At 47.3% G+C, this 12,570-nt stretch overlaps 5 protein-coding genes across 6 annotated transcripts in view; 2 read left to right on the forward strand and 3 right to left on the reverse strand.

Annotated features, from left to right (window-relative positions):
- The first annotated feature begins 215 nt into the window (after positions 1 to 215).
- On the forward strand, positions 216 to 846 carry LOC111071708. Its single transcript, XM_041592733.1, has one exon. It carries the CDS (start codon positions 216 to 218, stop codon positions 576 to 578), a length of 363 nt encoding a protein of 120 aa, XP_041448667.1. The 3' UTR covers positions 579 to 846.
- LOC111071707 (glutaredoxin-related protein 5, mitochondrial) lies at positions 611 to 1,439 on the reverse strand. Its single transcript, XM_022363189.2, has 2 exons — positions 935 to 1,439; positions 611 to 878 (listed from the first exon to the last, which is right to left on the reverse strand). Exons 1-2 carry the CDS (start codon positions 1,248 to 1,250, stop codon positions 679 to 681), a joined length of 516 nt encoding a protein of 171 aa, XP_022218881.2. The 5' UTR covers positions 1,251 to 1,439; the 3' UTR covers positions 611 to 678.
- A 2,515-nt stretch (positions 1,440 to 3,954) lies between these two features.
- LOC111071703 (flotillin-2) overlaps positions 3,955 to 12,570 on the forward strand; it is a 109,078-nt gene continuing 100,462 nt past the window's right edge. For both annotated transcript variants that reach the window (XM_022363182.2, XM_022363184.2), the window contains exon 1: positions 3,955 to 4,068. In XM_022363182.2, coding sequence (XP_022218874.1) covers positions 4,020 to 4,068 — 49 coding nt within the window. In that variant the 5' untranslated portion in view covers positions 3,955 to 4,019. The remainder of the gene's footprint in view (positions 4,069 to 12,570) is intronic.
- Positions 5,408 to 7,768, reverse strand: LOC111071649 (glucose dehydrogenase [FAD, quinone]). Its single transcript, XM_022363101.2, has 2 exons — positions 7,598 to 7,768; positions 5,408 to 7,534 (listed from the first exon to the last, which is right to left on the reverse strand). Exons 1-2 carry the CDS (start codon positions 7,761 to 7,763, stop codon positions 5,808 to 5,810), a joined length of 1,893 nt encoding a protein of 630 aa, XP_022218793.2. The 5' UTR covers positions 7,764 to 7,768; the 3' UTR covers positions 5,408 to 5,807.
- Positions 10,122 to 12,263, reverse strand: LOC111071699 (glucose dehydrogenase [FAD, quinone]). Its single transcript, XM_022363177.2, has 2 exons — positions 11,946 to 12,263; positions 10,122 to 11,883 (listed from the first exon to the last, which is right to left on the reverse strand). Exons 1-2 carry the CDS (start codon positions 12,097 to 12,099, stop codon positions 10,169 to 10,171), a joined length of 1,869 nt encoding a protein of 622 aa, XP_022218869.2. The 5' UTR covers positions 12,100 to 12,263; the 3' UTR covers positions 10,122 to 10,168.

Here is a 12,570-nt window from a genome sequence, read left to right on the forward strand (position 1 = left end):
AAGTGGGGGGGTTGGTTGTCTACCGAAACACGAGGGTAGGGTTAAAGCATGACCCGTGATTTCGATAGTCGATTGATCTTCGATAGACTCTTCACTTAGTAGATTAACAGTTACATTTTGCATGGCAGATTAAATAAGGCAATTTAATTCCCAAAACTGATGAAATCCAGATAAGTGGTGGTAAGTGGAGAGTACGTGGCAGGGTTTTTCGCAAGATGGACACAAAGGAGAAGCCGCTCTCGGAGCCGGATTCGGAGCCGCAGCTGGAGACCCAGACTGAACCGCACTCTCAGTTGCAGTCCCAACAGCTGACGGATGACCTACTGTTGGAAACGCCATCACCGCCCATCCCCGTCCGGCGACCACGTCGCACGGGGCCACCCATGCCGCCCGACGATGTGTTGCGCCTCTCCATAGCCGACAACCTCATGCATATTCTGGTAAATATGACAAATGGCGAGTACAAGCGACAATGTTGCGAGATTTTGCAGGTGAGCGAGCTGGCGCACAGTGCCCATGGCAAGATCCTGGCCGCCCTGCAGCACATAGAAGAGCAGCGGCCAGGTGGTCCTCAATGATGGGCTCTCTACCCCTTTTTTTTACATAATTATTTTCTGTATCAGTTAAACATTTAATAATAAACAATTGCTAACAATAGGATTGTGGGGGAGGTGTCCACTACTTTTTCTTTTCCTCCGTATTGGGCTCCTGCTTGGTCTCCTCTGCCTTCAGCAGCTCGGAGATAATGCCGACCTTCTTCAGCTCCTCGATCAGATCGCCGCTTTGATGCAGCTGCAGCAAAATGTCACAGCCGCCAACGAACTCGCCATCGATGAACACCTGGGGGATGGTGGGCCAGTCAGTGTATTCCTTGACGCCTGAAAGGAGAAGCGCTTAAGTGGATAAATTCTCATTGTGAATAACTCCGACTCACCTTGACGCAGGGCCTCGTTCTGGAGGACATCGTGGGCGTCGTATTGTACGCCATGCATTCGCATGATCTGCACCACGGCGTTGCTGAAGCCACAGCGTGGTGCCTGTGGATTTCCCTTCATGAAGATGACAACCTTGTTGGTGCGCACCAGTTTCTCGAGCGTGGATTTGTCCACAACATCGGCCGAGGAAGCCGGAGGGGCGGCATCGGCGCTGTACCAGCGGGTGGAACGTGTTGCTGTGACCGCCACATGGTTGCTGGTTAGTGGGGCGCGCGCGTAGGTCTGACGCAACAAAGTTTGGCAAATCCTGTTCATTTTATTAAATTTATTTGCACCGACTTATCTAATTTATAACAGCAACAATGTAGTCAATGTAGCTAGCGATGACAGACACTACTTCGCTCGCATGAAATGTTACGATATTTTTGACTGATTTCTAATTCGAATTTGATTTGGCAAAGAATCCAACACGCGTCGATCCGCTGGCTAAGTTAGTCAATCAACACTATTTTTCTAATTATTTTGTTTGAATAATTCAAAGGCGAACAACAGCTGTCGATGGCACACCGAATCATCGACGGTATTAATACAGACTGTAGGAGTATTTTTTTAATATAAATTGTGTGCTCAAGCTAATTTATAACATTAAAAAATATATTACAAGCAATTAAGTTTCCTCTGTGCCAGTCTTTCAATAGTTAACTTATTGAGCGTACAATTTGCGACCGGATTCAGATATGTTCCGTTTATCGCACAAAAATATCGTTGCTTTTGCAAGCCAAGAAATATATTATCATAAATGTATATTGCTTTGTATCGATATATCAATATATATCGTACATCCTTTACGACGGACGGACGGCTTACGGAGTTTGTGCGATTTCTTGTGCGGTAAATTTGCAAGAGTAAATTAATATTAATTGAAAAAAGAGTAATCAATTAGAAGCGATTCTCAGATCAATCAAACTTGTGCGCGTTTGCTTCCAGGCCAATTTTTTGTATAAAATTTTTCTTGCTGTTCAGTGAGTGAAAAATGGAATCGAACAATCGAAAAACGTCACAAACAAATGCAGCCGCCTGTGGGATGCTGTTTCCTCTACGCGCGCGATTCTTGTTTTGAGCCGGGTCTCTACCCAACTTATTGTGATCATTTCAATGGCTATAGTCAGAATCGGGGATATATATGTTGTAGGAGAGGCTTACAGTGGGGCGGGCGGTACAGCAACAGCAGCAGCAGGTCGCAATAACAAAACATTGTTTACCTCCTATTAGATCCAGCAGCGGCAGAGCAACCCCCAATCAGAATTATTAACTAAGGGTTAAATATTGTCGCAGTATGTGTGTGTGTGTGTGTTGCTTGTGTGTGTTTTGTGTTTTGGTCCCTCTTGTGATTCCTTTTTCTATCTTTTTGTTCTAATCTCAATATATTTTGTGCATCAGGGAGGGGTGCAGGGGCAGACAGGGCAAATGATGAGCTCATTGATAAGGCACTCTCCCCGCAAACACACTCTCTCCCACACACACACACAAACTCTCTCCTCTCTCTCTCTCTCTCTGTATTTCTCGTTCGGCCAGCCCTCCCCCAAGGAATATTCAGTACGAGGTTGGGCAGGTCGTTCTTGGGTACACACACATATATATGAATGCATTGGTGTGGTGTGATGCTACACACACACAAAGGTTCTTCCGGCACTCGTTGAATTCTGGCACGCAACGGCAATTGTTTTTTGATACCGCTACCTCATCTTATGTTGAATATACCTTGCCTTGCCCGCGCCCCATTCACTTTCAACGTTTACGTCATGCCGCCCCGGCCCTGGTCCGGCTACGACCCCCCTACACCCACCCTCCCCAACTTCCCTCACCATTGGGTGCGCTGTTCTATTTTTTGCCCAGCAATTCACATTTATTTTATTTGAATTTGATAAAAGTACATATGTATGTACATACATACATGTATGTATGTATGTATGTACATAATCTCGACCTACAATAAAAACAAATCACGCGCAATGTATTTCAAGTGGAACCCCGCAATGGGGATTTCCACTTTTGATTGAAAACTGAGAATTTTTCTTATTAATTCAATTCCATATAGCACATTCCTCTGATCGTGTGTGTGTGTGTTCGAGTATATATACATATGTATGTAAATTGTATGCTGAACAAGTTGCTGAAGACGCCGCCCCAAAGCAAGAGATATAAAAATACGATAGAAGATAAAAACAAAACAGAAGAGACGACATGAAACGTAGGAACAAAAACAAAATAGAAAAGCAAAAACAATAACATTCGGGGAGAGAACCCGTGTAGCATACTTTCGGGCCGCACTACAAAAATCTCCCATTCGTTCATTCCATTTCCTACTATATAAACCTTTCAGACCATGATACATCAATTGTGCGGGTGGTTACTATCCTTAATCCTCTCCACTTCTATTTAACGAATGCTAATAAAACAGAACCCCCATCGTTTCAGATTGTTGTTGTTTACGTATGTTTCTCACATTTTTCCGCTGTGCGCATTCTGTGGAAACATTTATTTAATTTATGTCGTTCATTCAAAATATATTTACAGTAACAAAAACTAATAAAATAGACGAATTTTAACTGAACAAAATTATATATTTTGATGCATGCATTCTGCGAATATTCAGTAGTTTAGCGTCAGCTTTCAGCACACCACTTTGCTACCCTCTAAACTTTATTATGTACCCAGACCGAATTCGGGTCTGCTGTGGTTCGGGTTATGCGTGCTATGCGTTACAGTTAGCTTTTGTATATAGAGCAGAAATTATGTATAATAAATACGAATAGGGAAAGTGAAAATATGAACTTATGGAAAATAAACAACACTACATATAATCCCCATTTTAATTTTCATATACAAGTTTTTGTCTGGAAGTGCAGGTTTTAGGTTCTAGAACTTCGGCAACCGAAGTCTCATTTCCTTTTTGTTGCTACGACTATTGTTGTTGTTTCTCCGTTTAGAGCAGAATAACGACAACTTTTCGAGAGCAAAGCAGAGCTTTTTGGATAAACAAATCGAAAAGAACAAAAAAAAGCACCCAACCATCCATCCACCATGGGAAACATACACACGACGGGTCCAAATGAGGCGTTAATTGTTTCAGGTAAGTTATCCCCCCTCAACTCAACCCATTTTTCCATGCATTCAGTCCAAATTGCACCAACCCCATGTGGGGGTGCAGTGTGTGTGTTGCCTCTGCAGCCGCCTGTTGACTCATTTTCAAACGTTGCAATTAGAAAACCGCAACCGTTGACATGGCGACAGGGAGACAGGGTCGTGTAATTTAAGCCAGGGGTGGAATTTCTCTTTAAAATTAAAGAATTTAATTCGATACTGAAGATAAATTGAGTATATTGATAGAATACCAATATGTATAGCTTTTTCTTAGACATTTTAAAGTTCTCAAAGACCGCTACGAAATGTGCAAAATAAATTTTTAGATGTATTTTATATGTAGTATCTGTATGAATAGTGCACAGTTGTCGAATTATTTTATATACATCTGTTAGTTGAAGTCATTTAATGAATATAAACCTGTTCCACTATTCATCAAATGATGCGAAATACGTGGATTGTGGATTGTGCAAGTGTCCCATAACAAAACGGACTCATGTCGTTGCGATGCAATATTTTGAACGATGGAATTCCCAACAATATATGAGTATTGGAACTGTATGCTTTAAGTTATATTTATACCCGTACTCAAAAAGAGTTAGGAGGAGTTAGGGGCGAGGGATAGGGAGAGTTAGGGGGTATATTGTATTTGCGGTAAAGTGGATGTGTGCAACGCAGAGAAGGAAACGTCTATGTCTGTCTGTCTGTCCGTCTGTCGATATAACTATTAACGCAGTATCGTACAGATTGACCATATCTACAATGTACGTATCTATAATTTACATTTTATATGTGGAATCGACATTTTAGATGTAGATGTAAATAACAGATGTAGCAACAAAAATGTAAAATATAAAATATTTTAAAACTCTACATAAATCATTAGCTCACAATTTTATATACTGACTGAGTACGGGTATAAAAGTAGAGTCGCGTCCACAGAAGCGACTCACACGTTCCTTCTCGTTTTGTATTGTGTTGGTTGTGGGCTACTACACCTCGAAAATGCAGTGAACTCTTATGTACGAGTTTGTATATATGTATATGTTGTGGATTTCTGTAACTTATAATTGGAAATGTCATAAAAATATAATGCCGCATTATAAATATAAAAAGCTTAGATGAAAGGACTACGACGGTCACACTGCGGTGCTCAGCAGCTCTGGGACTTGTAGGCTCCTTCTGCCTCCTGTGTCTGGGATTGGATGGATTATTGAACGTTTCATATAGCAAGTAGAGGAAAAAGGAAGCGCTAAGAACAGTGATAACCACTTGTATGCGCACAACCCTGATGACACTGCATCTCATCAAGTCACCCACCCTCCACTTCTCCTTCTCCACCTCCATCTACATTTCCATCGCCAAGGATAGACCCACCAGCTTCCGAGTCAAACCACCCCCTGTTGTTGTTGTGGATGATGGCACAATGCCAGTGCCTGCTGTGCCTGTCCCTGTGCCTGTCCCTGTGCTGTGCCACATCTAATGCGGCTTTCAACCCCCGTGCGGTCGCGGTCTTGGGTTAATGCACTCGCACTCGGCATCCCAACCCCCAGAGCCTACGCCTACCCCACCATAGCCTTCTCCTTCTCCGTCTCCGTCATCCCACGAAACGGCTGTCTCGCAGGACAGACGGACTCGTTAAGGTAATTCCATTTAATTAACTCTCCAAGTAAACCTCCCTTCCCCCTCCCTACCTTTCCGCTGGCAGCCTCGCATCTCGTCTGAGTCTCAGCTCCAGTCAGAGCGTATCATGTCCGCCGCCTTCTCCCCGATCATGAAGGCCGCCGCATTGGTGTGGGCCGTGGGCGGCACGGGAATGATGCTGGTGTCCACCACCCGCAGTCGCCGCATGCCGTGCACTCGCAGCTGGGGACTGACCACGGCACTGGGATCGCTGGCGGGGCCCATGCGACAGGTGGCCACCTGGTGGTGGAGCGTGTACGAGAGGTGGCGGATGGAGCAGCGCCAGTAATCGTCGGAGGCGAACGCCAGCGACTTGCAGCCGGGCACAGGGCGTTCCAGGAGGCGGGCGCCAATCGACTGGAGGGCGGGCATCTTGGAGATGCGAATGGCCTCCTTGATGCCGTCGAGGATGTACTCCACATCCTCCTCGGCCACAAAGTACTTTGGATCGATTTTGGGCCAGCCCAGGGGATTGCGATCCCGCAGCCACAGGCGGCCGACGCTCTGCGGATGGAATTGCATCACCAGGAGCGTGAAGTGATCCTGCCTGGCCTGGGCCAGCTGCCTGTACATGTTGTCGTAGATCTCGTCCTTGAAGTTGGCCCCCAGCTTGAGGCCCGTTCCCTCGTCGCTGGCTAGGCTGCCCGCCACCAAAATCAGCTCGATGTCGGGCCAATCGCGGGGCAGGGTCGACCGGCCTGTCTTCAGGAAGGCCAAAGCTTCCACACCGCCAATGGAGCTGAGCCTCGTGGCCGGATTCCCCGCCAGCAAAAACGACAGCACCTCTGCGGCCGTCACTCGGGACGTGAAGGTCGTCTGGCCCGTGGTGTTGGTCACGAAGGTGGGCCCAAAGTGGCACATGTGGTCGTAGAGGCGCTTGCCCACCGGGAGAGCCTGCACCAGCGGCACTCCAATGGCCTTGAGATTGTCCGCCGGCCCGATACCCGAGAGCATCAGCAGCTGGGGGGAGTTGAAGGCCCCCGCCGACAGGATGACCTCCTTGCGGGCCTTGAACGTGTAGGCCCTGTTCTGGTAGTGGAACTCCACGCCGTAGGCGGACTTTGTCTCGGCATCGATGAGCAGTCGCGTGACCTGCGAGAAGGCGAAGATGTGCAGATTGGATTTGCGGTAGTCCCTCACTGGCTTGAGGTACGCCGAGTAGGCGCTGTGTCGCCTGCCGTTGCGGGTGGTGGCCTGCACATAGGAGATCCCCAGCTGCGACTCGCCGTTGTAGTCGGTGCGGGGCAGACCCGCCTGCACCGAAGCCTCCACGAAGGCGTGCACCAGCTGGCTGCGGAAGCGCACATACTCGACGCTGAGGGGTCCGCTGTGGTTGTGGTACGGCGACTGTTCCAGGCCCTGCAGCTGCGCGGACTCGCTGCGCAGGAAGTAGGGCAGGACCTCGTCGTAGCTCCAGCCCGGATTGCCGGCGGCGGCCCAGCCATCGAAGTCCCGCCGATTGCCGCGATTGTAGATCATGTAGTTGATGGAGCTGGTGCCGCCGAGGACCTTGCCCCGGGGCAGGGCGCACTCCTGGTTTTTCATGCCCTGGCAGGAGAGGCGCTGCGGCACCGAGTGGTAGCCCCAGTTGGAGGCCGTCTGCTGGAGATAGCCGGCCAGGACGGGCGTCAAATGGGCAATGTTCTCCACACCGCCCGCCTCGAGGAGGGCCACTTTCCAGCTGGGATTCTCCGAGAGTCGAGCGGCCACCGTGCAGCCAGCTGCCCCGGCTCCTATCACTATGAAGTCGTAGGTGGCCAGATCCTGGGGCACTGCAGCAGCAGAATTGAAATGTATTCGAGGGAGAACTCGGCGGAAGCTGGGCTGTCACTTACCATTGGGCCGCGTGGCCTGCTCCAGCAGATTGACCAGTCCCACCTGCTGCAGCTGATCCAGCAGCCTCTGATTGCCAATGGCCTGGACTCCGCCTAGCAGGAACAGCGCCAGGAGGAAGCAGCAGGTCAGCAGGGATTCGGCATTGCACTTGTTCATGGACTGCATTTGGGCGATTGGTGGACTCAAATGAGCTGCACTGGCGGGATGGGTGTTGCTTTTAAGCCATGGCCAGAGACCTGGGACCAGAGAACAGAGCCCACTCCCAATGGAGTGACTCAGGCGCCACGACAGAGGGGCCTTTTTAGGCGGTGCTGCTGCTGCTGCTGCTGTTAAACTGCCATCAAATGCCGTCCCCACCCACCTGTACCTGTACCTGTACCTGTCCCTGTACCTGTACCTCTGCCTGTACTTGATGCCATAAAAACTGCATACCCTGTATACGCTTCCAGCTGGGAGCTGCGATTCGAGGATGAGGTGTATCACGACTTGAATGCATGCAAATTAAATTCATTTGATCTGATTTGATATGTTTTTACACAAACAGAACACAGAATAAACCCCCAAAGAATTAGCCACACAATTGAACAAAAACTGGAATAAATCCTGAACAAAATGAACCAAAGAATGGAAACTAAATAAATGAACCTAAAAAATATTTAGAATAATACAGAAATGTATTACAAAAATCAGAAATTTAAGTACGGAATAAATAAATAAAATAATTAATAAATAAAAATAAATTAATAATAAATAAATAAATAAATATATATAAATAAAATAGAAAGGAATAAATCCTGAACAAAATGAACCAAAGAATGAAAACTAAATAAATGAACCTTAAAAGTATTTAGAATAATGCATAAATGTATTACAAAAATTAGAAATTTAAGTACGGAATAAATAAATAACAAAATAAATAAAATAATAATAAAATAAAAATAAATAATAATAAAAATAAAAATAAATTAATAATAAAAAAAAAATAAATAAAATAAATGAAAGATAAATCCTGAACAAAATGAACCAAAGACTGGAAACTAAATAAATGAACCTAAAAAATATTTAGAATAATACAGAAATGTATTACAAAAATCAGAAATTTAAGTACGGAATAAATAAATAAAACAAAATAATTAATAAAATATAATAATAATTAAATAAAAATAAATTAATAATAAAAATAAATTAAATGGAATAAATCCTGAACAAAATGAACCAAAGAATGGAAACTAAATAAATGAGCCTTAAAAGTATTTAGAATAATACAGAAATATATTACAAAACTTATAAATTTAAGTGGAAATAATTATAAATTATTGGACTTTTGAAATTATTCTTTATTCCTATAATATAGTATATAGTATACTCAATCCACACAAATAAAAGCAATAACAAATTAATAGTGCAAAATTAATAAATCATCAAAGTCCTGGATTTGAAATCGAAAAACAAGCAAAAATCACAGAATGGAAAAAATAAAACAACAAAAAATAAACGAAAGAATAATTATAATAATTATTATGTAAAAGATGTCCTAATTGACGTAATACAAAATAAAAAATATAAAAATTATGTTTAAAAATAGAAAAAAAAGTAAACCAACACAACGAGCGAAAGTAAAAGAAATGATGAATGGAAATTTCACCCAAAATGGAGAGGAATAAATCACCGAATTAATAAGAAAAAACAGCAGAGTTTTTAGCAACAAATTAAAGCTGAGAATAAAATAAGTCTGGAATAGAAACTGGAGCGAAAGAGAAGAGAACTGATGCAAAAACTAGTTTAATCAGACGATTAAAACACACAAAAATCTATGGACCAATTAGCATGAAATAAACAGCAAACCAAAGCATAAAATAAACAAAATCAAAGTTTAACAATCGATTGAATGAAGACCAAATAGGAGATCAAAATTAATTGGATTCTGCATGGACTGCTGGCGAATTAGGTGTGGAACGAGAGCCAGAAGTGGGGCCAATACAGGGTATGCCAACAGACGATCAGCGCTGCCGCCTCTAAGCCAGACCAAATGTGAAGGGAGAATGACAAGATTCTCGCTTATTTGTTATGTGTTGAATTCCATTTGCGTTCGGGTTTTGGGTTCGTTTAACTTTGGCGCGTGCTGGGCAGCGCATCCCACTGCAGGCAAACCCTCTGGGCACGCAGTTTTGAACTGCATTTGAATGTGGCATGCCCAGACGACGCACACACCCGCTCCCAGCGTGCTCTATTCAGCTGCGGAGTCATTTGGACTGTCATTGAACTTGATATCGGCTGAAACAAACTCAAAAACTCAAAAACTCAAACCTGTTTTCGATCGCATCGCATCGGATCGGATCGGATTGGATCATTGGATCATTGGGTGGCGTTATTAAGCTAGGTCATGACGACACCTGACTGCCGTCCAGTGTACAGCAGACTGGCTTGACCCTTTGATTTCTTTTGGGCTTTCTTTCTTTAAGCATTTTATTGACCCATTTACATACAAACGATACGATACGACTACATACATCCATCCATCCATCCATCCATCTGTTCTGTCCAGAGTTCTCTTCTCCTCGTTGCTCTCCTCAGCTCCAGTCAGAGCGTATCATGTCCGCCGCCTTCTCGCCGATCATGAAGGCCGCCGCATTGGTGTGGGCCGTGGGCGGCACGGGAATGATGCTGGTGTCCACCACCCGCAGTCGCCTCATGCCGTGCACTCGCAGCTGGGGACTGACCACGGCACTGGGATCGCTGGCGGGGCCCATGCGACAGGTGGCCACCTGGTGGTGGAGCGTGTACGAGAGGTGGCGGATGGAGCAGCGCCAGTAATCGTCGGAGGCGAACGCCAGCGACTCGCAGCCGGGCACAGGGCGTTCCAGGAGGCGGGCGCCAATCGACTGGAGGGCGGGCATCTTGGAGATGCGAATGGCCTCCTTGATGCCCTCCAGCAGATACTCCACGTCCTCGGCGGCCGAAAAGTACTTGGGATCGATGCGTGGCCACTCGAGGGGATTGCGATTGTGCAGCCAGAGACGACCCACGGAGGCGGGGGCAAAGTGCATGATCAGAAAGGTGAAGTGATCCTGCTGCCTGAGGGCCAGCTCCTTGTACATCCTGTCGTAGATCTCCGGTTTGAAGTTGGCTCCCTTGGCCAGGGCCGTTCCCTCGTCGCTGGCCAGGCTGCCGGCCACCTGAATCAGCTCGATGTCGGGCTGCGTGGACGGGGTCTGGGCCCGGGGCACCTTCAGGAAGGTGAGCGTCTCCACCCCGCCAATGCTGGAGAGGAACGTGTCCGCCCGGCCCAGCAGGAAGTCCTTGATCACCGGGGCACCCAATCTGGCGCTGAAGAGCGTCTGGCCCGTGGTGTTGGTCACGAAGGTCGGTCCAAAGTGGCACATGTGGTCGTAGAGGCGCTTGCCCACCGGGAGAGCCTGCACCAGCGGCACTCCAATGGCCTTGAGATTGTCCGCCGGCCCGATACCCGAGAGCATCAGCAGCTGGGGGGAGTTGAAGGCCCCCGCCGACAGGATGACCTCCTTTCGAGCGCGCACCTGATGACGTCGACCCTGGTGGAGCAGCTCCACGCCGTAGACGGACTTGGTCGCCGCGTCGATGAGCAGGCGGGTGGCCCGGGCCAGGGTGAGGATGTGCAGGTTCCGGCGCTGCTTCCGTATGGGCTCGATGAAGGCGCGGAAGGCGCTGTGGCGGCGACCCTTCAGAGTGGTGGCCTGCACGTAGGAGACTCCCAGCTGGGACTCGCCGTTGTAGTCGGTACGCGGATGTCCTGCCTCCTGGGCAGCCCGCACATACGCATGGGCCAACCTGGTGCGATGACGCACATCCTCGACGCTGAGGGGTCCGCTGTGGTTGTGGTACGGCGACTGTTCCAAGCCCTGCAGCTGCGCGGACTCGCTGCGCAGGAAGTAGGGCAGGACCTCGTCGTAGCTCCAGCCCGGATTGCCGGCGGCGGCCCAGCCATCGAAGTCCCGCCGATTGCCGCGATTGTAGATCATGTAGTTGATGGAGCTGGTGCCGCCGAGGACCTTGCCCCGGGGCAGGGCGCACTGGTGTTGGGGCATGCCGCGGCAAGCGTGGCGCTGCGGCTGCGACTTGTAGCCCCAATTGGAGGCGGTGTCCTGCAGCGAGGGCGCCATCAGCGGCACCTGGTGCATGATGTTCTCCACGCCTCCGGCCTCGATCAGGAACACACTCCATTGGGGGTTCTCGGAGAGGCGGGCGGCCAGCGTGCAGCCAGCAGCTCCCGCACCCACCACAATGAAGTCATAGTTGCTCCGTGGCGCTGGGAATGGCACACGAATATGGTAGAGAGGGACACACGGCTGTCGTTCACTTACCACTTACCATCGCTGTAGAGTGGAACATTCACCACATTCCCGATGCCCAGGCGCTGCAGTTCCTCCAGTTCGGGTCCACGGCCTCGTCCAGGGTCTCCATTAGCATGGGCGATCATCAGCAGAAGTCTCAGCAGAACGGACAGCAGCAGCAGCTTCTCCATGGCGGTGGCGTAGTCGTACTTCTGCTTGTGTTACCTCTGCGTCGTTAACTGAACTCTGCGACTGGCCGACTGCTGGCTGCCGGTGAAATGGAACTTCTGTTTCGCATCAATGCTGGCCCAAGAGCACAGTGGGCACAATGTGAAACTTTTCGGAACATAATTCAAACACCTTGCATGGTGTTCTGTTTTAGAACTGTTCGACAAGAGTCAGTAGGGTTCTGGGTAAAACTGTTGAGAGACTTTGCAGAAAAATTGCATAGTACAGAGAAATATGGCCACATTTAATATTAAAAATTCGGTTTACTTAATAAATAAATTTACTTAAATCAGTGAAATTAAATAGAATTCACTTTTATTTAAATAGAAATATGCTAGAAAGTTTTTTTTAACGCCACCCATATTTAATCCGAATGTAAGGAAATGTAGGAAATATATTTAAACTAAGTATAAAAGTATTTAATTTATGTATGA

The sequence above is a fragment of the Drosophila obscura genome, unplaced genomic scaffold (genome assembly GCF_018151105.1).
Source record: "Drosophila obscura isolate BZ-5 IFL unplaced genomic scaffold, ASM1815110v1 contig_185, whole genome shotgun sequence".
Lineage (NCBI taxonomy): Eukaryota > Metazoa > Arthropoda > Insecta > Diptera > Drosophilidae > Drosophila > Drosophila obscura.

Bases quoted from the DNA above. Each gene is read 5' to 3' on its own strand.
- LOC111071699 (XM_022363177.2), bottom strand. From the start codon at position 12,099: ATGGAGAAGCTGCTGCTGCTGTCCGTTCTGCTGAGACTTCTGCTGATG. The intron at 11,884-11,945 runs GTAAGTGGTAAG...TGCCATTCCCAG, and splicing joins TGTTCCACTCTACAGCGATG to CGCCACGGAGCAACTATGAC.
- LOC111071707 (XM_022363189.2), bottom strand. From the start codon at position 1,250: ATGAACAGGATTTGCCAAACTTTGTTGCGTCAGACCTACGCGCGCGCC. The intron at 879-934 runs GTGAGTCGGAGT...TTCTCCTTTCAG, and splicing joins GAACGAGGCCCTGCGTCAAG to GCGTCAAGGAATACACTGAC.
- LOC111071649 (XM_022363101.2), bottom strand. From the start codon at position 7,763: ATGCAGTCCATGAACAAGTGCAATGCCGAATCCCTGCTGACCTGCTGC. The intron at 7,535-7,597 runs GTAAGTGACAGC...CTGCTGCTGCAG, and splicing joins GCAGGCCACGCGGCCCAATG to TGCCCCAGGATCTGGCCACC.
- LOC111071708 (XM_041592733.1), top strand. From the start codon at position 216: ATGGACACAAAGGAGAAGCCGCTCTCGGAGCCGGATTCGGAGCCGCAG.